This window comes from Ambystoma mexicanum, chromosome 5q (assembly GCF_040938575.1).
Source record: "Ambystoma mexicanum isolate Mex_15411 chromosome 5q, UKY_AmexF1_1, whole genome shotgun sequence".
In the NCBI taxonomy this organism is placed as follows: Eukaryota; Metazoa; Chordata; class Amphibia; order Caudata; family Ambystomatidae; genus Ambystoma; species Ambystoma mexicanum.
The window spans coordinates 1,179,017,406-1,179,038,241 of NC_090933.1; the positions used below are offsets into that span (position 1 = coordinate 1,179,017,406).

General features: G+C 42.6%; 1 protein-coding gene across 4 annotated transcripts in view; it reads right to left on the minus strand.

The window, feature by feature from the left end:
* Positions 1–20,836, minus strand: part of FAM135B (family with sequence similarity 135 member B) — a 1,878,784-nt gene that overhangs the window by 278,732 nt on the left and 1,579,216 nt on the right. For all 4 annotated transcript variants that reach the window (XM_069621672.1, XM_069621675.1, XM_069621673.1 and 1 more), the window contains one exon: positions 3,243–3,396. In XM_069621672.1, the coding sequence (XP_069477773.1) occupies positions 3,243–3,396 (154 nt within the window). The remainder of the gene's footprint in view (positions 1–3,242; positions 3,397–20,836) is intronic.

Here is a 20,836-nt window from a genome sequence, read left to right on the forward strand (position 1 = left end):
GCTGTGCGCAGAACCAGTCCAAGTGGCGAGAGGACCGCAGCCAATCCTGACCCGATCCGTGACGAAGTCGCATTCCTGTCCAAAATATAGTGTGAGTACCCAGCTAGGACTGTGCCAGAACTAATCTCTTAGTTTAAAATAATCTAATGAAAGCTATTTTAGCCTATTAGAGCTGCCTCCTAGGATCGTGTCAACCTGTCATCTTTAAAACTGAAAACTGTCATCTGTCATTCTGAGCTTTGAAATTTCAAATCCGAAAAACTACCTTTACTAAATCGGCCGTATCTTCGGAACCGTTTGGGCTAGTAGCCAGTTTTAACTGTGAACTTAAAGCTAAGATTCTAAGCTTTCCAACGAACCTAAAACTTGCTATCCCTTATAGTGCCTCCGTAAATGCGCTCGACGCACGTGACTAAATTTGCCACGATTTGACATTTTGCTTAATTTCAGCCACGTGTAAAAATATTTGTCCTTGCTTTCCTTGCTGAAATTAGTGTGCAACCTTACAATCATTCATAGAGCATTGCTAAAGTGATCCTGAATTGATTTAAGTATCTCTCACTCACTCTGAACCGCCTATAGGCAATTAAAAGCAATTTGAGTATATTTGTCACTTCATTGCCACCACATTTAAAAGGATTTGGCCTGTGTTTAAAACTCCTACCTGTTTTCCTCTAAGCTTGCTGGGGGGAACTGAATTATATTTGATTGCATTCCTGAGAACTGTGTGCTTTCCTCCCATCTCTTTACCTTGCATAGAGGGGGGGGGTGAATTGTCAAAGAAAAGTGATTACATTGTCTTTTGTTGAAGTCATATCAAGTTTATTTTCTGTACTGCATTTTCATTCATCATTGCATTGTCCTTGAAGCCATAAAAGCATTCTCAGCTACGTCATCTTCTCTATATCACTTCTAAGCCATCAAAAAGAGTGTACCACTGTAACATTATCCATTGTTGATCACTATCATCCTCACAAGTGTGCTATCAAATATTAATTTACTATAAAAGTGTGATAGATATATATTGTTTAATTTTCAAATAAACCTTTAAAATTTGCAAATCAAATCAAATTCTTTAATGTGATACAGTATGAAATAAATTCAAACTTTACACATATAATTTACATATTACAATTACATATAATACAAACATTACATTATATTTAATTCGAACCGTATACACATATGTACTAATAGAATCATACTTGCAATCAATGGACCAGAAAAAAATAGAAAACGATGTAACTACCAATCGCATAATCTTCATTAAGAATCTATATCCTAGTGGTAAAAATCCCTGGTTAGCACGCTCGGAACTGTTTGCAAAATTTGCAAAACAAACCTACTTCTTGGCTCAGCGGGGTCGGGGGGATTCTGAGAGAGGGGTGGTATATAAGGGTTGTCATCCAGAGTAAATGAACTGGACATAAAAATACATCAATAAGGGCTTACATCAGCATCCCAGACTAGGCATTGACTTAGCTGTAGTGTTGAATTGAAGTTGCTTACAGTTCAGCACCTTTATGTATCGAGGGAGAGCACTGAATGCATATCTCAACATCAACATCAACGGTCTCGCCTGCTGATGGACTCACCACATTTAGGCTTAGGGCGGTCGAAACCAAGGCCGCTAACGACAGCACTCCACAGGCATCAACCACAGCTGCAACAATGTTCATAGGGCTAGTCGTAAGATCACAGGGTAAAGCCGGCTGCATGCTTACCTTTTGGTGCGAGGCCTTTGAATATAGACGCCGATGTTGTAGCAGTCTATTTCACGTTTGTGGTCCAGCAGCAGCGCTCTGGTTTTCCATCCGGCTTCCTGAGGCTTCCAGAGGCTACCTGAGGGGGACTGGGACTGACTGAACTAAGCTCCGAACTCGTGCAGCGCTCCGCGAAGGAAGTCGGTTTTTAAAGGCAGTCTTGAAAAATTAAAGTGACAGGCACCAAGTCGGACTCGTGGCAGCAGCTCCTCACAGGACAGGACAACACCACACAGCGGCTGGGGCTGACTGAACTCAGCTCCAAAATCCACACCGCTCTCCGCGCAGGAAGTCAGTTTTTGAAGGCAGTCTTGAAAAATTAAAGTGACAGGCACAAGTCCGACTAGTGGCAGCAGCTCCTCACAGAACAGGACAACACCACACAGTGGCTGGTGCTGACTGAACTCAGCCCCGAACTCCGCAATAATGGGGATAGCATCATGAACGAGTTTTACAGTTGCACCACTGTCATATATTGAGGGCCCTTACATGATGATAGTGTTTTAGGTGATTTACTGTCACAATACATGCATATATAACATTTTCACATGCCTCACGAACATGTACACTACCATGGCGGTACAGGCAATTATTGTGAGCCCAACATAAATATAATGTTTTACAGTAGCAATTCTGGCATACATCATGGGAAGAGGCATTGTAACAATATCTCTACACAACCATTTTGTCTCAGAATATGTGTTGTAAAATGCACCATTAGAAACCATCAGTTTAAAAATGTTTGTGGTGGGCATTCTCCTCAAACCCATCTAGCTCACTTTGTGCTCCATCATGTGCTCTTTTGTTCGAGCCAGTGTGGAGTAAATAATCACAATTTGCATTTTGTTACAGTACTGTTTGGCCTAAAGAGTGTCCTTTAAGCCCTCTATTTCCCCTACCCGAGGTCAACATGGAGTTGTACTATACATGTGAAGCACGTTCAGTGTGACATATCTGCAGGTCACATCACTTAACTAATATTTTCTTATTGACAAACATCGACTGCTCTACCACAACAGATGTATTGAATAATTTCATTCATTTTGCTTTTACCCCCCATGTCAGCCCCCCGCCAAGGGGGTGAATGCTATTCCCACCCTCGGATTTACTGGGGTGTGGATTGTTTTCCTTTTTTTGCTTTTTTGTCCAACAGGATATCAGCTCAGCTTGAGCCCATCTCCCGTCACAGAAAAGAAAAAATAGCCACTGCCATTAACATGGAAAAGGGCCATACACAAAATGTTCCAAAATGGCTACCGTCATTTGAAAAGGGACCTAGTCCCTTTTCTATGTTAGGCTGCGGGTGTGGATGGTTAAAGCACAATTGCTCCCGCGAAAGGCAGATTGTGATTTGTCAATCTGTCTTTCCCGGATGCGAACATGATGATTTGCAATAGTATTTTGTCACATCAGGATCCACATACTGTTCTTAACATGCAGAAAATAGCATATTTTTACATGAGAGTTCAGTAAAATTACCTAGAATAGACTGTGGTAAGATGCAAACTCCTTTCGTTAGAACGGAGTAATATGAAAAGAGACCTTTATAAGCCGATAAAAGGAGGTGGCAGATATCTCGGTGCCACTTATACGCACGCTGCTTACAGGTCTCTGAAGGGATATAGGAGCCACCCTGCAAGATACAAGTGACATAAACATTTATTACAATCGAGTGTATTTCTATTTTTAGATGCAAATTATACTTCATTTTCTCTACTATTTATCTAGAGTCATGCCTTTCTCTAATAATTAACCACAGCCATTTATGCAGGTTTAGACTGCCAATGAAACATTCCTTTAGCTCTCAGTAAGCAAGCAAACCTCTTGCAAAATGTCTTATTTAAGAATTCAGTGAACCCTATCCGGGCGTCTTGAGGACATGAACAATGTAAGGTAGCTAAACAGACAGTCAGCGAACATGTGTTTTACCCAATGATTAGGGAATACATGAACTGCTTGTAGAAGAGACATGCTTCCCACTTTAAACATTGAGACTGCTTGAAAGATGCTTAGACAATGTTAAACAAGCATATGTATCTGTCAATGTTAAAGTAGGTTATCAACAGGGATGTTTGTGTTGTAATGCTGCAAAGGAGAATGAGGCAAATTACGCGAGTTAAGATACTACTATATGGCAGAGTTATACAATCTGCTTTGTTCTGGGTGCAGATGATGGAATATGTACTCTATGCTTCTTAAAACTTCTCTTAGCAGCAAATGCACATTTCATGGAAGGTAGACAGTATACCCATGTGATGTATTCAGTCTCATTGCGAGTTTAGGCAGTATTGGTCACTGGGGCCGGGTGTGCACAAACATTAACGTGTCTATTTGTTTTTAGGACCAGGATCTTAAAGAGAGTTATTCAAAGCAGGGAAACAAGCATGTACTTCAAAGAGTCCCTTGGACCCTTCTATTGCCAGAGGTAGGACATCATGGATATCATGAATATTGCAGCATCTGACACTGAATATGACAGCTTTAATAGCTAGCACGTGGAGGGCACGAGATATTCACAGCTTTCAAAGTTGCATGGAATATGACCAATCAGACTCAGTTCTCAACGCTATGAAGGTGCCTTTGTGTGTAGATTTCCGAATTATGTGTCCTGCTACTGTGACATTTTGGTACATGGCAATGCTAGGGCAGTCATGGCCTTTAACATCCCGCAAGCCCAAGTTAAGGAAGGCCCGAGTGTAGGGAGGGCCTCAGCTCAGGCTGTGGGACGTTAAATGCTACGTCCACTCCCACTCCACCCTTGCAGGGGCGTGAAAGCTATTCACACCTCAGGATTTTCCAGGGTGTGGATAGTTTTCTATTTGTTTCTTCCCCATCGGCAGATGGGCTCAGCACACAGTGTGCAAGCTCAGTACCTGATGAGAGAATGGCCACTGTTTTTTTAAAGGGATATAGTGCTTTTTTCATGTTGTTGGTGTGAAAGTACATTTACATATAATAAAAAACATGGGGGCCATCATTCCTTTTCTATTTTAATGCCGGTGCACTAAACACATGGACACTGCCATGCCTTTTGTATGGCAATGGTGGCATATAGAGTCTGAAGGGAACTTGTGAGTCTGGTGACATCACGACTCGTGGAACACAAGGCACAGGGCCTGCTGGTCCTCCTCACAGTACAGTGGTAGCAGCTTGTGGAGCTTCAGGCAACTGCTGGGCTCCCTGGAAGCTAGCTGCTCGGCCAGCTCTTCCATGTTTGCAAGTTGCTGTTTGGGACACAATTTCTTCCAGCGGGACACCCTGCAACATTGCGGATACAGGAAGACCTTGCCAACTCTGGTTGCTGCAAGCCCGGCAAAAGCCCAGGGTTGTGGAAAAGCTCTGGGCAGATAGGGCAGGAGGCCTCATCTTACTGTCTGAGCACTGGATCTGTTGCGGCGGCAGCAGCCATGGTAAACTGAGTAGGTACACTTTCACTGCACCAAAATAAGATTTACGTCACAATGTAATGGATACATTAATTATTGACAAAATCCTTAACTGGTCTAGTTTGAGTGAAGCATATATGGACAACTCACATTGGGCCTCATTCCGAGATTGGAGGTAGTTATGGCTCTATTTGCGCCATGACTGCCTCCAAAAACGGTACCAGCACCGGTCTCGTTCAATGGGGATTTACCGGTGTAGTCCGACCTTTGCGGGACCAGTAAGTCCCGCTGAAAAAAACATTTGCCATTCCCATTTGAGCCCCCATAGAGTTAAATGGAAATGGGGAAGTAGCTAATAATGGAATCGCAATTTGCGGTACCGTTATTAGCTCTGATTTCCCTTAACGGGTCCCGTCCATAACGCCTGGTAAGAGCAGGAATTAAAGGAGGGACCCACTAAGGGAACTCATAGTAGGGTGGTAAGGGATTACCGGCACCGGTCTCCTTACCGGTGCCCGGTATCCCTTAACGCCCTACTCGTAATGAGGCCCAGAGGCCTCATTACGAGTTTGGAGGTAGCCATGGTGCTATTAGCACCATGGCTACCTCCAAACCCATGTCCTGGTAGTCGGAATGGGGACTTACTGGGTCATTCCAACCTTGGAAGACCTGGTAAATCCCCATTATGAAAACGGAAAACAGAAAGTGGGCCCGTTATTCGCTCCCTGGTCCCTTAGCGGCTCCCGCTAAGGGCGGCTGGTAAAACCAGCTGGCCTTAGTGGGACCCGCTAAGGGTCCTCGGAATGTAGTGGTAGGGGGTTAATGGTACCGGCATCCTTAAAGGCGCCGTTAACCCCTTACCGCCACACTCGTAATGAGGCCCACTGTCTTGTTTTATATGCGCCTTATAAATATCAAATACATAAATAAATACATTGGAAATAGTAGACACATGTGTGAATGTAAGTGTGCATGTACCTTAAAGTGGCACCGCAAACATGCTTTGAAATATAAAACAAGGAAATGCATACAGTGGTTCCAATATTAGCTATCCCTCATTGTGAATTTATTGTCCTTTTTTTTTAAAACTAACTGAAAATAAGGAAACACGTTTTTCACAATAGTGAATCACTGGTATGTAGCCGACACATAACTTGCAACAATCAGTTGTAACAGAACAACTTTAACATGAGAGTACACTGAATACACTTGGCATTAGGGGCTGCAGTTTAGTGATTATTAAATCGAACAGAGTTATTCAAAGTAATGGAACAATTTGAAGATAGTGTGGGTGTGTAGGAAAAAGTGCATGCAGAGGTGTTTGTGGTGAAAGTAATAAGTGCAATGGCAGGAAAGGAGTTTGATGGTTGAAAGTCTTCCATCAGGGTCTGATTTATGGTATAATTGGGCTAAGATAGACGGGTTGACCATTTTGAGCGATCCGAGGTTGACGGGTGCCAATAGTTTGTGAGTGATGATTTACTCCTGTGGCCCGTTACATCATTTCCTGGGCATCAAGGACAGCAGTCGCACAAAGACAGTGGTTGGTATATATTCTGGAAATGTTTGCTTGTATGGATATTGTGCGCATCACTACCCAAAACATGTTTTGCCAAGTGGATTGCATGACTACCAGGTAGGGTGGGGGGAGGGGGGTAGTTGCATGGTTGAAATTTGGAGTGAGGATACAGAACGACATGTGGCATTGGGAGGAAGTTTGCAAAGATACAATGAACGAGATTGGACAGTGCATGGATCTTCATATATTGCCCCTCTAGTATTAAAGCGAGCCCGCTCGCATGTATTCCTGGGGTTTGTTGGTGCGCTCAATGCATGTCAGAGTGGCATAACGATGCCCGTGCTCATCAACGTCAATAGGAGACACATTTGAAGGGAAGCCACGAAGACCTTCTCTTCCGCGACGCGCTAAATGAAGCTGGGCATCAAGGCATGCATTTTATTTTAAGATTGTTTGGATGTTTGCTGGTGAAGACTGGCGATGACGGAAGTATGTTTGGATCAGACGAAGAAATTAGTTGCTTTGGAGAGCAGCGGTCTAATCCTTGGCGACGACTGTTTTTAGTTACGGCCAACAACGTATCATTTGCAGGTCCGTCCAAAAGTGTAATGTTCATATCACATTGGAATGGTGGAGCATTTAGGTGGCGATTACTGCCACACGTATTGATACACAAGTTTGAGGTTGGCATGGGGTGGCAGCAGTGGTTCTAATGTCATCATAGAAATGGCAAAGGATTTTACATAGAGAGATCGGATACAAGGTTTCAAAGTCTGATTTTTATTTTTTTTATTTTATGCGCAGCACACATAACCTGTAGGTAGCTAGGTGCTAGTTTCATTGAATTGTGGGAGTGCAGGTCATTTATAACGCATTGCTCAGAGTGGTCTTGTTTCTGAGACCCGCGAGTTGCCACAGAGCTATCCTCCCGTCAGTGATGAATAGTTATTTGTTCTGCTAACCAAAAGTGTAGACATTTACTGCCCATTGTGTCGCTTTTCTGGTTGTTGATTCGTCATTTTGTAATGCAAGCTGCTTGAGATCGTCTTCCATAGTATACTATGTCATAATGATGTTGATGGCAGGTGATGCTGATTTTCTTCTCCCTTAATGTTCATCGTTTCCAACCAACCTGACAGTTTTTCTTCACCAAGAATTTCAAACTGAATAGTGCCCTCAAATGAACAGCAGATGGTGCTGTGGTCAGTGTTTTCCATGCTGTAACCGATGGAAGTAAACTGTGTATTTTGAATGTTATGTTTCCTTCCTAACAATGTTTTGTCAGTGGTACAGTTCGTTTTCCTTTTTAGTTATTTGCCGATATTTCCTTTCATGCCTTTGTGTGTGTCATGTCCATCCAGGCGTCAGAAAGAATACTCTGTTTTCTGAGTACCGTTGCTGACTGTTGTTCCATTTGAAGGTAAGAGGTCAGGGCCCGAATGCAAAGGTTATATGGGTGTGTGCTGTGATTAGAGCATCGTGCCTGGGAAAGACAGGTTTTCATTTGTCAATCGAATGTGAATTGAAAACATTATCAAATGCTTTCAGATCATGGCATGAAGGTACAACACTTTCCCTTCTAGGGAGCAGTCTCGCTTGTTTTGGAGTGAAGAGCAGGGGCGTTGCTAGGGGGGGAAGGGGGGGAAGGGGGCTATAGCCCCTGATCTTTTGGTTGTAGCCCCGGATAGAATCTCAGGAGCTACAGCCAAAAGACTAGCTAGACCCCAGTCCCAACAGTTCCGACATCAGCGTAGCCCCGGGTCTTTTCCAGACCTAGCAACTCCCCGGATGAAGAGAGAGGGATACAGGTATTTTTGTTATGTTATATATAATTACCTCATGCCTCACATCTACCCTCATGCAGTGATGGGTCCTGGGGACATGCCGGGTGGGCCATATTCAACACAGGTTTATAGATGGACAACTTTCAACTATGCGGTGCCTCCCACGTCAGAGTTCACAGCAACATCGTAGACAACTTAAGCTTTGCTCTCATTGTCAATCAGATCTCATCTGAAAGCCCTTGGTTGAAAATGTTCCGATTGTTGATATCTACCCATCTACAATTATATCTCATATTTTAGCCAACAGGTGTTGCATTCTGGCACTTGTTCAAATAGGAGCTTTCAAACACGTGATCCATCAATTGTGTTCAGTTCTGCTAGTATCGTTTGTTCCCCTTAGGTACAAATAATATGTATTATCAAGAAATAACTACAATTGTAAACATATATGATAAATAATATTCAGTTGCCTAAATCCATTCCTCATATTGGTAAATAAAAACAAAGCAATAGACATACTCATGTGTGAATTAACGGTACAGGTAAAACCTAACCCTCCGTCAAACATGATAAAATTGATGTAATATCTTATGTGTAAAGTTTAGGGAAACAAAATAATCCTCCCACTCAACTTATCATCAGCGATGAGATGCTAGTTTTAGTGACATATACACGCCATTGGCACATGGGGAAGGGGGTTTATGGTTAATATTTCGAATTCAATTATTTCGAATGCAAAAATGTCAAAAAACATTGTCAATTTTTTTATGGTTTAATTTTCTTTTTTTATGCGGGGTTTCCCCCCCAAAATATCTGTGTTTTGTTTTTTTACACCTTATTTTACTTAACAAAACCCCCAAAAAACGTATTAAATAAAAAAATGATACATTCGAAATATATTTTTTTAGACATGTTTTCGACATTTTTGCATTCTAAAAAAATGCGTTCGACATACTGACGGGACACCGGGGAAGGGCTCTCATCCAATCAGAATCCTCCTGTTTCCTCCCCACACCCTACACTCTTGCATGTGGTTAGTCTAGGAATTGGATGTATGTTTTGCTCAGTGAGGCAAGTGCAAATATTTTTTAATCACTATATTATACACTGGTTTAATAATGAGAAGTTAACCTAATCACATTTTAAAAAGAACATGTTTACAATTTTAAGAAAAGTAATATATATATTTTTTAATAGCTTAATGCCAACAAATACACAGCATTGTGCCTCTCAAACTGCCCTTCCTTCTTGCAAAGGGCCAAAGGGTCACAGCAGCAACATGTTTCTTCTGTGAGCACCAAGACAACGTTTAATGTTCCACAAACAGTACATTTTGACAAACAATAGACAGGACATATTGCACTTTCAGACCATGCAGGCAGGTCGTCTGGTTCCTTATATATTCATTCCGAATACCAGCACAGTCTGTACGCATCTCCTGCCTTGCTTCCCCCATACGGTCAATGTGCCCTCAGCGCGATGAAGACATTTGTGAAAGAACGCACAATGAGAATGCATTTTTCCAAACAACAGACTAGTCTCCACCATTCATTCTATGTTTAACCGTAACGAAACTCAGCAACCCAGCCCTGCTTCAAGAGAGTGAATGAGGGGGACAGAGAGAGACAGAGAGTATCAGAGCAAGACTAGACCACAGGGAGAGAGCGAGTTATATTTGTTTAAGATATTATGTATGTTAAAATATCTAATTTCATTATTGTTAAAATGTAAGTGATGCATTTATTGAAAGGATTAATAATGGTTTTATGTGTGTAATACTTGATATTAACAATATGGTGTGTGAGGTTTGTTGTAACCATGAGACACAGATCACATGTGAACTAAAATAAGGTGGGGATTCCATCTTTTTAAGAGTTTGATTGTTGTCTTGTCCTGGCACTCTCAAGGTGACCCCTGCTCCATCAGTGTTGACGCGGAGTGCCTCAATTACTGTGAGCGAATGGGACTTGGGGTGCAGTGCATGAACAAAGGAGGGGGAGCGCACAGTGGCAGTGTATGCGCTGTATAGGAACACAATAGATTCACATTCCCGGCAGCTCTGTCATTTATTCCCATCGGCATCATTAAATGCAGTGTTTTGCTCTGCATCACCCCAGAATGGCAAAGAAGGTGGGACCCCTGATCGAATTCACACACAAAAAAATAATAAAACAACTCAAAAGAAGTTCATGGATAACATCAAGAGATCCTTACATGTCAGTACAACCAGCCATGCCCGGATGCCGGGATGTCACAGAGACAGTGACACTATCTAGAACTGTAGGTAACAGCTCAAGTGCTGCATCCTCACAGACTGTGCCCACAATGTCTGACTCTGAAACCTCCAGCATCAAGCGCAGCCGCATTTCGTCGTCCCATCCCGTTCCATATGTCGGGCCCGCAAGCTCCAGATCCTTGATGTAGTGCTGGCTGAGAGGATTTGAAAACTACTTTGATGTCTCTAACGAGAATACCTCTGGCAAATGTGCCAGTCGACTTCTGATCATCCTGTTAAGGCATCAAATTGAAAATCTGATTCCCACTCTGCCACCAGATCTCTTTGATTTATAAAAGGGAACGAAGCACGATCTAAGTGCGTATTTTGATCCACAAAGGAACATTGATCCTGAAAAAAGCACTTTTAATACTGTGTGTCAGTTGCAAGGATTGTCCATGGATCTGCAAACCTTTGGCCCACCGTGATTTCCGCAACTTCGCGAATGAGGAGTATATTTGACTTCACATAATTGGTGGGTACTTGCCTCCATCCTTTCATAAAAACCTAGCTATTTTGGGCATTTTTTTTATTGTTTAAAGTGTGGATCTAGCTCGAGAGCAGTGGTGCATTGTACAGAGTGTGGGTAGCTACCATTTGGGCTGGCATCTTTAACAGTAATCCAGCACTGCAATGTCTGTGAGTCGGTATGTTTGTCCATTGGAATTAGTCCTTGTCAGGTGTTGTTGAAAGAGCCATGTTTTGAAAGATTTGTGAAATTGGAGAATTGTGGGGGCATTCCAAGCAGACACAGGGATCGGACTTCAGAGGGTAGGTGCATGACAAGAGAAGGATTGTTTGTGGGTCCTCTCTTTGTGGAGAGTTATGATTCAAGCTGGTTAGTCAGTATGTTGCGCGAGTAGCGTGTGCCACCAGTTTTGTGGAGCTTAGCCACTAGGTATGCTTGTGTGCTACTCGTGACTGCTTTGTGTGTGATACATGCATTATTGAACAGTATCCTGGGTTGGAGTGGAAGCCAGTGTAGTTTGCGTAGAATGGGGTTAGTTTCTGTTCTCACGTGCTGCAGTGTGGTGGACTGCTTTTAGGGGAGCCAAGTGAGGAGCTGGGAGCCCTGTCAGGAGAGCATTTCCCCCATCGAAGTGCGACACCACAATGGCCTGCACTACAGTCCAGCAGTCCTGTGGCAGAATGAAGGGTTTGATTTTTTGAAGAGTAGAGATTCAGAGCCAGGCTATTAGGGCCTTTTTGCCTATGAGTTTCATAAAGGACACATTGATGTCCATGCTGAAGCTTACACATTTTTCTGAGTCTGAGAGTTGTAGATCAAATCCTTCTAGGCACATATCAATGAACCATTGTAGGACACATTATTTTTTTAGCATGCAGACCAATTGTCAAATGGGAAATTATATCGTGCCTCCTATTGCAATGAATATATGTATATTGGCCTACGCCAAGCTGCTTGTAAGCCACTTGCGAAGAAATCCGTGTTGCAAGGTCCTGACCTTCGAGTCAATGTAAGCCACCATTTTAGGTCAATCCGTCCGCCATTAAAATGGTGGACGATGACATTCCGAAATACAACATGGCCGTCTTGACCTCTGTGTGTAATTAATATGTAACTTGCCTGCAGGCTACTTGTTGGGGTCGTGAACTGAGACCTTGTCCTTCGCTGACCTGTGTGTAAAGGATTACTCGCGCCAAAGGAACTAATCTGCGAGCATATGTTAAGAACAATGTATCCAAATACTGAACTGAGAGCACTTGTTTAACTACATTATATTAATGTTTGAAGAAGACTTTATGATAAATCCTAAAATATACTGATACCGTGTTGACTTGTTGGCAAATCTATTAAAGGCAAACCCTATGCATATAGATGTGTGAACTCGGCATGAACCCATGATCAGTAATGTATTAGAGGAATATTAACCAGCAGTAGGGTTGGACATCATGTTCACAAACGTATATAAAGTGGGACTATTCTAATGTACAGTCCCAATCGCTGAGCACACCGAACCACGCTGGAGTTCGCTGTGTTGTACTGAGGGCCGATAGCTATCTGTTACTTTTGTCCTTTGAAACTGTTCAGTATAAAATAAAAAATCTTTGTATGGTCCTTTGTAACCCGTGTTTGGTGTATTTCCTTTTGGGGTACTCAGCCTCGATATTTTCACTTTGTTTTCACACAATGAGGATGAGTTCAGTCTTGGATGGGTTTAGTTTGCTAAGTTTTCATGATAGCCAGAACTGAAGCAAGGGCCGAAGTCCAAGGTTCACAGATCGAAATTGGAAAAGATCCCAAAGGCGAACCGCTTTACCAAATCTCACATTCACTCAAGAAGAAATACGGAATCAGCATGCCGGTGAGAAGACTTGTCACAAGGCAAGTGCTATAGATATGGACTACGATTTCTGCATGAAGAAAATGTGTGAAGTGTTCTGTCCATAGTGATCCCAGTTCGGCACGTGATGGGGTATCCTCCGTCACCCCCATTCCCTGTTCACAGTGAGGGTGAAGACCTGGTATATCTGGTAAACGCTTAGGGAAGTGATATTGATGTATTGGTAGGAGATCATGTACAAAGTTTCCTTAGAGACGATGCAACGTTGTATATCATGTGCATTTCTGAGTTCAGCAATATGCTGAAACCACCAAACTTGATGCCATCCGACCTGAGAGTTTTTCAATGGGCTTCAAAGAGACCAGTGAAAACAATGCAACTTCTGAAACACTCTTGCATACAAAGATAGGAAGTTACCATCAGAAGATCACATCCTCAAAGGGGAAGTCCCTGGGTGCAATCTCAAGAGTGATCGACAGCGATAGCCATGAACATTGCAACTGTGGCGTATGCAATGCAACCTCTACATCCCACCGCGAACCCATTTCCTTCTCTCTTTTAAGGGATGGTGCATCTCAAAGATTGATCTAGTGGTACTCCATATTGAGACATCAGTGGTGCCAGTAGTCCAGCATTCTTGATGAATACCCATTCATCGCGAGCCACAAGTTGAGAAAGAAATCAACTGCATGCTGGCTAATGATAGCATAGAACCATTAAGGGTCCCCCTCCATGGGTCTCACATAATTTAGCTGACTCGAAGAAAAGTACGGTCAGTGACATGGACATCTGCATAGACATGAACAAGGCCATCGGGTTAGGGTCAACATCAGAACAATACAACCATGCTCTATTGCAAGGGTGCACTGTGCTGGTGGCAGCAGGTTTGATGCTCAATGCTGAGAAGTGTGCATTTCACAAGTCTCCTCTGAAATTCTTTGGACATATATTCAATCACAAAGCTTTGATATCAAATCATCATCTGATCCAGGAAAAGTAAAACCACCTCAGAAATCTCATCTCCCAAGGACATCAGCGATGTCCTGTCATTTCTGGGGATAGCTATGTACAGCAGCAGATACATTAAGGAATTTGCTACTAAAAACACACCATTAAGGGAACTCACTAACCAGCCAATGTGTGCCATTTCAATGGTCCTCCCTGCCGCTTACAAACAAATCAAACAAGACATTGCCTTAGTAGATCTTATGGCATACTTTGATCAATGTTTATGCTATGAGGTGACAGTGGATGCCAGTCCTGCTGGCTATAAATGCAGAACTTAGACCAGGGAGGGATCCTCCTAGAGGGGTGATGCACTATACAACTAAGAGCGTATTAGATGCAGAACGATGGAACGCTCAACAGGTGAAGGAAGTACTTGTAGTGGTCTAGCCTTGTGTACACTTTCAAAAGTTCTTGTTTGGCATAGATTGATAGGGACTAGGCTTGCAAGATCATGATTTCAATATCATTCATAAGCCAGGAAAATAATACAATCAAGCCGATTTCATGTCCACCACATCCTCTACCAGATCTGGCACATGCTCCGTCCATTGCAGAGGAGTATGTCAATTTTCTCAACCAAACTTTTATGTCTGAACCTGTTTCTACAACTCTCGTTATTGAATTTACCTGCCATGAAGAAACCCTGATCAAGGTACAAGAACCTATCATGTCCAGGCGGTGCGGCTCTGTGACCCCGGATGGTCTTTAAGGGAGCAATATATCAGTGGCTGTCCTGTGTGCTTTCAAGCAAGTATAAGACCACTATCATTATTCTCTGAGGGGCTCGTCATGAGGGACCCTTGTCTGATCATTCTGTTTGGCATTCGACAACACATTGCTGATCTTGCTCATGAAGCACTTTGAAAGGTGGTCGCAACCAAGCACCAGGTCAGATATACCATGTGGTTTCCTGAGCTCTATACCCTTGTTGAATGCACTATACAATTCCATTATCTATGTCAATGTACCATGAGGTCAGAAAAACCTTACCCACTGCAGCCGCTGGAGCAAGGTTGCAGTCAATTGCTTTGTGCCTCTCATGGATGGAAAGTACCTGCTAGTGGTCATGGACGAATACTCTCAGTTCCCCATCGTGCAGGTGATATCGTCCACATCGGCAACTGCAGTGATTACTGTGCCAGACAACATCTTCTCAGCATGGAGAATCCCAGAAGTTCTCAACTCAGTCAATGACCAGCCTTTCAGTTGGATATAATTTAGCTGTTTCATGCGGTACATGGATGTTCATCACAAGAAGATAACGCTGCTGTGGCGCAGGCCAATGGAATGGTTGAGAGGAAATGGTGTAGCAAAATGAGCAAAGCTCAATGTTCCTCAATCAAGCACTGTCCAACATGCTAAGAGACTGCAGGAACTCGCCTCACAGCACCACTGGGAAATGTCCAGCTGACCATAATAGAAAAGTTAGCATGGAAGCAGATGAGGATCAGAGAAGACCTGCCACCTGGTCTTCCATATATGTTGGTGATAGGGTGCTGGTGCGCCGCGGGCAAGTCCAGAAGTCAGAGTCGTTGTTTGATTCGATGTTCATGACAGGATGCCATGTCAATGGATCCATGGTGACCGCATGAACTTAGCATCGTGTGATTACTCGCAATGTGTGCCATTTTAAGGAATATCTTGTGAATAATGGGGACGCACCTGAGGAAGAACCACATGGGGAAGAGTTGGCATCTAAAATGGGACCAGTGGAGATGAGCAAACAGATGAACTTTCCTTTTCACCCTGTCAAATGCATAAAGAAACCTGTGTGCCTCATTGAATGAATCTGAGTACAAGGAGGTGCTATATCACCAGAAGGTACCGTTGTTTGCTCGGTGGCAGGTGTTGTGTCCTGGCACTCTCAGGGTTAACCTTGCTCCATCACCACTGACGAGGTGTGCCTCTTGTACTGTGACCCAATTAAACTGGGAGGGCGGAGCATGCACAGAGGAGGGTGAGCATGCAGCGGCAGTTTGCACATAGAAATAAAGAATTTCACATTCAGGACGGCTCTGTGTCGTGCATTCTCGCCTGCACCACCACAATAGTAATCTGGGTTATATCTCTCCCAGGAAAGAAAATAATTCCTCTGATTTTTAGACGGCTGTGACCAGATTACAGAAACTTTACACTGGTGCAAGTTAAATTTTGCATGGTACCAGAAATAGGACAAAATATGTGCTAGAGCAAAACACTTTGAGGCCATACTAGACAATCTTTGCACCATGACAAGTGCAATTTTCCATAGCAATACCACCAGCAAAAAGTTATACCATGGGCAAAACGCCTATACTTTCAATGCATTTTTGCACCATTGAAAGTATATGCTTTTGCAATAGGGAAATGTGTGCACCAGTGATAATACATTATAAAATGCCACTTGGTCCAAACGTTGCCTAATATGATCCTAATGATTCTTGCACTAGGGAAAACTTTGCCCTATTGCTAATATCTTGCAAAATTGTTATTGCACTGGTGCAAAGTTTCTGTAATCTGGCCACTGGTGGACAGTTTATAATGGATGGTGCAGAAAATAAAGTCATATAAACATTCAATTCAATTAAAAGACATAGAAGCTTCACAAAGTAGAATTTAGACCCCAAGTGTGCTTTCCCCCTGCACTTCATTTTACACCCACGTGTGATTTTCAGAGTGAAATAAGAGGCTGGTTTGAACTAAAATTCCAGGCCTCTTTTGGTTCCCAGTCCACTCCTGTGTAAGATTCATCCACATGAAGCTTCGGTGCACCATGGACGTCATTTGAGGTTCGCCAGGGGTCGCAGCTGTGACCCCTGAGTTCTCCCTTGCTACCCCTGTCGTCTCTGTTGCTACCCCTAAAACACCTTTTTTTAATTTGTTTTATTTTTTTAGGTGTAAACTCCTGGGCTGTGGTCACCACCATATGGCCATTTGTTTCTGGAGTGGCGGGCTTTCTTGTTCATGTGTCTTAAAAAAACAATGGGGTTCCACAAGTGTAACACTTTGAGCAGTGATCCTAAATAAGAAAGAATATGAATAATAAACAATGTGTCTTTCTGGAATTCTATACAATAATTACTAGACTCATTAAAGGGTAATTTCAGGCACATTTGAGGGGTTGAGTAACTGATTTAGTCTGTTCTTAAACACCTCAACTCAGCCTTTAATCCTTCTGAGGTTGATAAATGAGTACCGACATAGGTTGGGTGATAGTGTATGCATATTTGTTTTATATAAAGCGCATAAGCGTAAGTGCTATATAATAATGCATCATTATCATTTGGCCTTGGATGTCTGCTTGCATTCAAAGTAATTTGGTAACATGGGCCTCTACACACTGATATTAATGATACATATGGCGATGCATTCTTGTATGAAATGTATGTCACATCAGAGTGATATCGTGACCATATTTTTCTTGCTGTACTTAGGAACAATGCAATATGATGCCACTTTCTATTTTGTCAAGGGTTGAAAGGTTGTGTTTCATCAATTCTCATGACATCACTTGCGGTGATGTCATCAGAGGTCAAGGGTCATGTGGTGTTCCTTCCGCTACTCATGGCATTTTGTTGAAATGACGTCCCTGTGGTGCACCTTGATTTTCAGCCGACTTATTTACTTCACCCCAGCTTCCACTCTGCCTTTTCTCTTGCTCTCTCTATTATCAACATTTCTCCTACTGTGTCTGTAGGAAACACAGGCCTTCCGTCTCTCTCCAACAGCCATGGATGTGTGATAGAACTTCACGGCTCATGGCCGCATGTTTGTGCAGAACATCTTGACCAATATGGCGGACATCATTTGGCCTATGACTGGATTAGTATCATGGCTCATTTGGAGAACATTTCCTAGGATGTTTTGTCATTTTCTTTAGAAACATGTTATGGTGTGTTTATTTGGGGGCAGACAGGAATACGAGGTTTGGTCATTCTATGTCCTTGTGCTGTGTAATAGGACATATATTGTCACAGTGGAGTTTTTCTCACAGCTGCAGCTGTAAAAAGCTTGCACTACTTCAGTGTTCAAAAGTCTATTGTGTGCCGTCCAACAGCTTTCACCGACCATTGAAATCACGCTCAAAAAGTCAAATACTCACATAGTAGTGAAACTGTTTTTGTGATTGCTGTACAACGTGACTCAAACGTCACGAAAACTAAATAATGAAATGTACAGTATCAATATGTATATACCGAGGGAGGGGTCATTAGCGTGGGACAATGACCTGTTACCAAGGTAAGTTGTGGAAGGGTCATTATCCCAAGCAATAATTACTGCTCTCGAGGTCTACAGAGCTATTAGCAGATGGTGGTAGAAGCGATACATGCTTTGGGGTTTTTATTGTGAAGTAAAAAAAAATTGCGCTTTAAGGTAAACAGACAAAATGAGTTTGTACATTTGCATGTGGTTTTATTTTGTAGTATTTAAATAACATTATTGTCTTGTATAAGCATTTTAATTGCAACTTGTTCGAAGTAGAACACGTTCAACATGAGCATGCAAATGGTTTCTCTATAAGAAAGTGAAAGCATTTTAGATTATTTTCTTTCTCTTTCGTGTATTAAATAGCATGCTGCAAAAAAAAATAAAAATAAATAAAATCCTGCCATAGATGAAGTGTCTTATTGAAACAAAATATTGCCTAGAAATTGCATTGTTGTTTCCACGTCTGCTTCTGAATGTTCTTAATGCAGACAATACCAGTAGTTATTGACTGCACACTAACCATTATGATTGGCTGAGAGGAGATCAATAACGAGTCCATGACTGAAAACGCTAAGTGACGGTTATTTCATGAAACAATGTCACGTTTCGATGAAAAACTACAGTAAACAGTGGGGATTGGAATACCGCGCCCATAGTTAGCCTAATGTTACCCGAACGGACTGTCACGCAGAGCGTCAGTTGCTATAACCTGTGCACAGAGGAGAACCATTGCAGATTTATTTTGCAGATGGCAAAACCTGCACTTTCAGGAGACGGCTTAACTGACTCCATTGAACTATTAAAAATCAAAGGAGAACTCAAGTGGTTAAGAACAACTGTGATATCAGAGGACTCTGCGTGAAGCAGGTGCTCAGAAACCAGGCAGGAGCGCCCTCATTAAAGTTTAAAGGATCCTCACAGAGAGGGGACAGCAAACCAGGTCACTCATAATGAGCCCACAGTGACTTTGAAGGAAAGTGAAACGTGTTCACATATCTGGAAGCAACATCAAAGGATCAGAAAGGCAGTACATTAATTCCTCTTTAAAAACTACTATTGTTAGCAGATGGCACAGTGGTGTCAGGTAGTTAAAGTGTGTCTATTATTGAATTGTGACCTAAATAACAATCATGTATTGAGGTCCCCTATGTAACTCCAAAATACAAATACATGAATTGTATTAATTAAGATTAACAAAGAAGCCCAGCGTGTACCAAGTTTTACAGAAAAGAAACATTACATTCGGGAATATAAATACATTCTCAGATGTCTGATGATCTATAAAACCACAAGACAGTCGGTCACAGAAGATAGTGAACATGCCAGCCCTACCCACATACATTAAGTTACCAGCACCCCATCCAACCTTCACATGTTGTTGAAAATCCTATGCTGTCTCGGGAGGATAGCTCAGGGCCACCGTGCTCGCCTTGGAAGCAAGACGGCACGTAGCACCACAGGTTCGAATCCCAGGTCCCTGCTTAGAAACCTCTGGGTATTAAGTGCGTTATAAATAACCAATCATATATCATGCCATTTTCTTGACATACTGCACTTTCCATCAACAATATGTTGGTGATCCTTGCACACCATTCGCTGGGGGTTTGAGGGGTTTACCAATCCTGACTCTTCCATGACCTTCACATCAATGCTCGAACTAGCATTGTTAGATTCCTGAACAAGGCAGGGTAGTTCTTCCAAGACGTATAAACACCCCAGCCCATATGTATCATACCTTGCATGAAACCCCTCAACTTCTGTTGCTCGGCCATCACATCCCATAGTTGCCGCACCCTCCCACATGTATCAGGGAGCCTGCGGCACAGCCTCAATTTGAGCAGATCTCATTGTCGCTCAGAACAGGACCCTCAGTAAGAGCTTAATGAGTACACAGTATGTGCATTGTAATATTTTCACTTAACAAGCTTGTCTAGGTTATGCCACAAGCAGCCATTTCTCCAAACCATAATTCTCTGTCACAAGCGTATGTGTTAGGTCAGTGCTGTGAGGTGTATCTAACATACATACAATCATGGACCACAATGCAGTATTTTCAATTTCCTGTATTTGTGGATGCTTATCATCCCAAGGCTAATGTTCACAGCAGCATGTTTAAGGATAGTCAGACTTGCAGACATCAACAATATACTTCTACCTTCACAGGAAATAATGTTCTGACAACTGACAACAACATTTTTCTGTAAATGCGTTGTCCAGGCAGTGTGACAGCAACCCAACCTCTCAGACTTTCAAAGCCAGCAATGCCTCAGGAAGTCAATAAGAATGTTCTTATGTTTCTTCTCGATGTTCACTGTTGTCCAAAAGGCATGTGATGACAATGGGCCTGCATTGGCTGCCTCAGCCTGAACCAATACATTCTCACTGTCACCAGCTAATCGTATATTTACCACCGTTAACCTGCAGGGGATGTGGCGTCGCTGATAGCAACCTATACTTTTGTGCCTTGAATGCTAAAATCGAATGTAGGTGACCCTTTGCCTATACACCCTGCTAGTGACCTATACTTTTGTGCCTTGATTGCTAAAATCGAATTTAGGTGACCCACTGCCTATGCACCCTGCTAGTGACCTATGCTTTTGTGCCCTG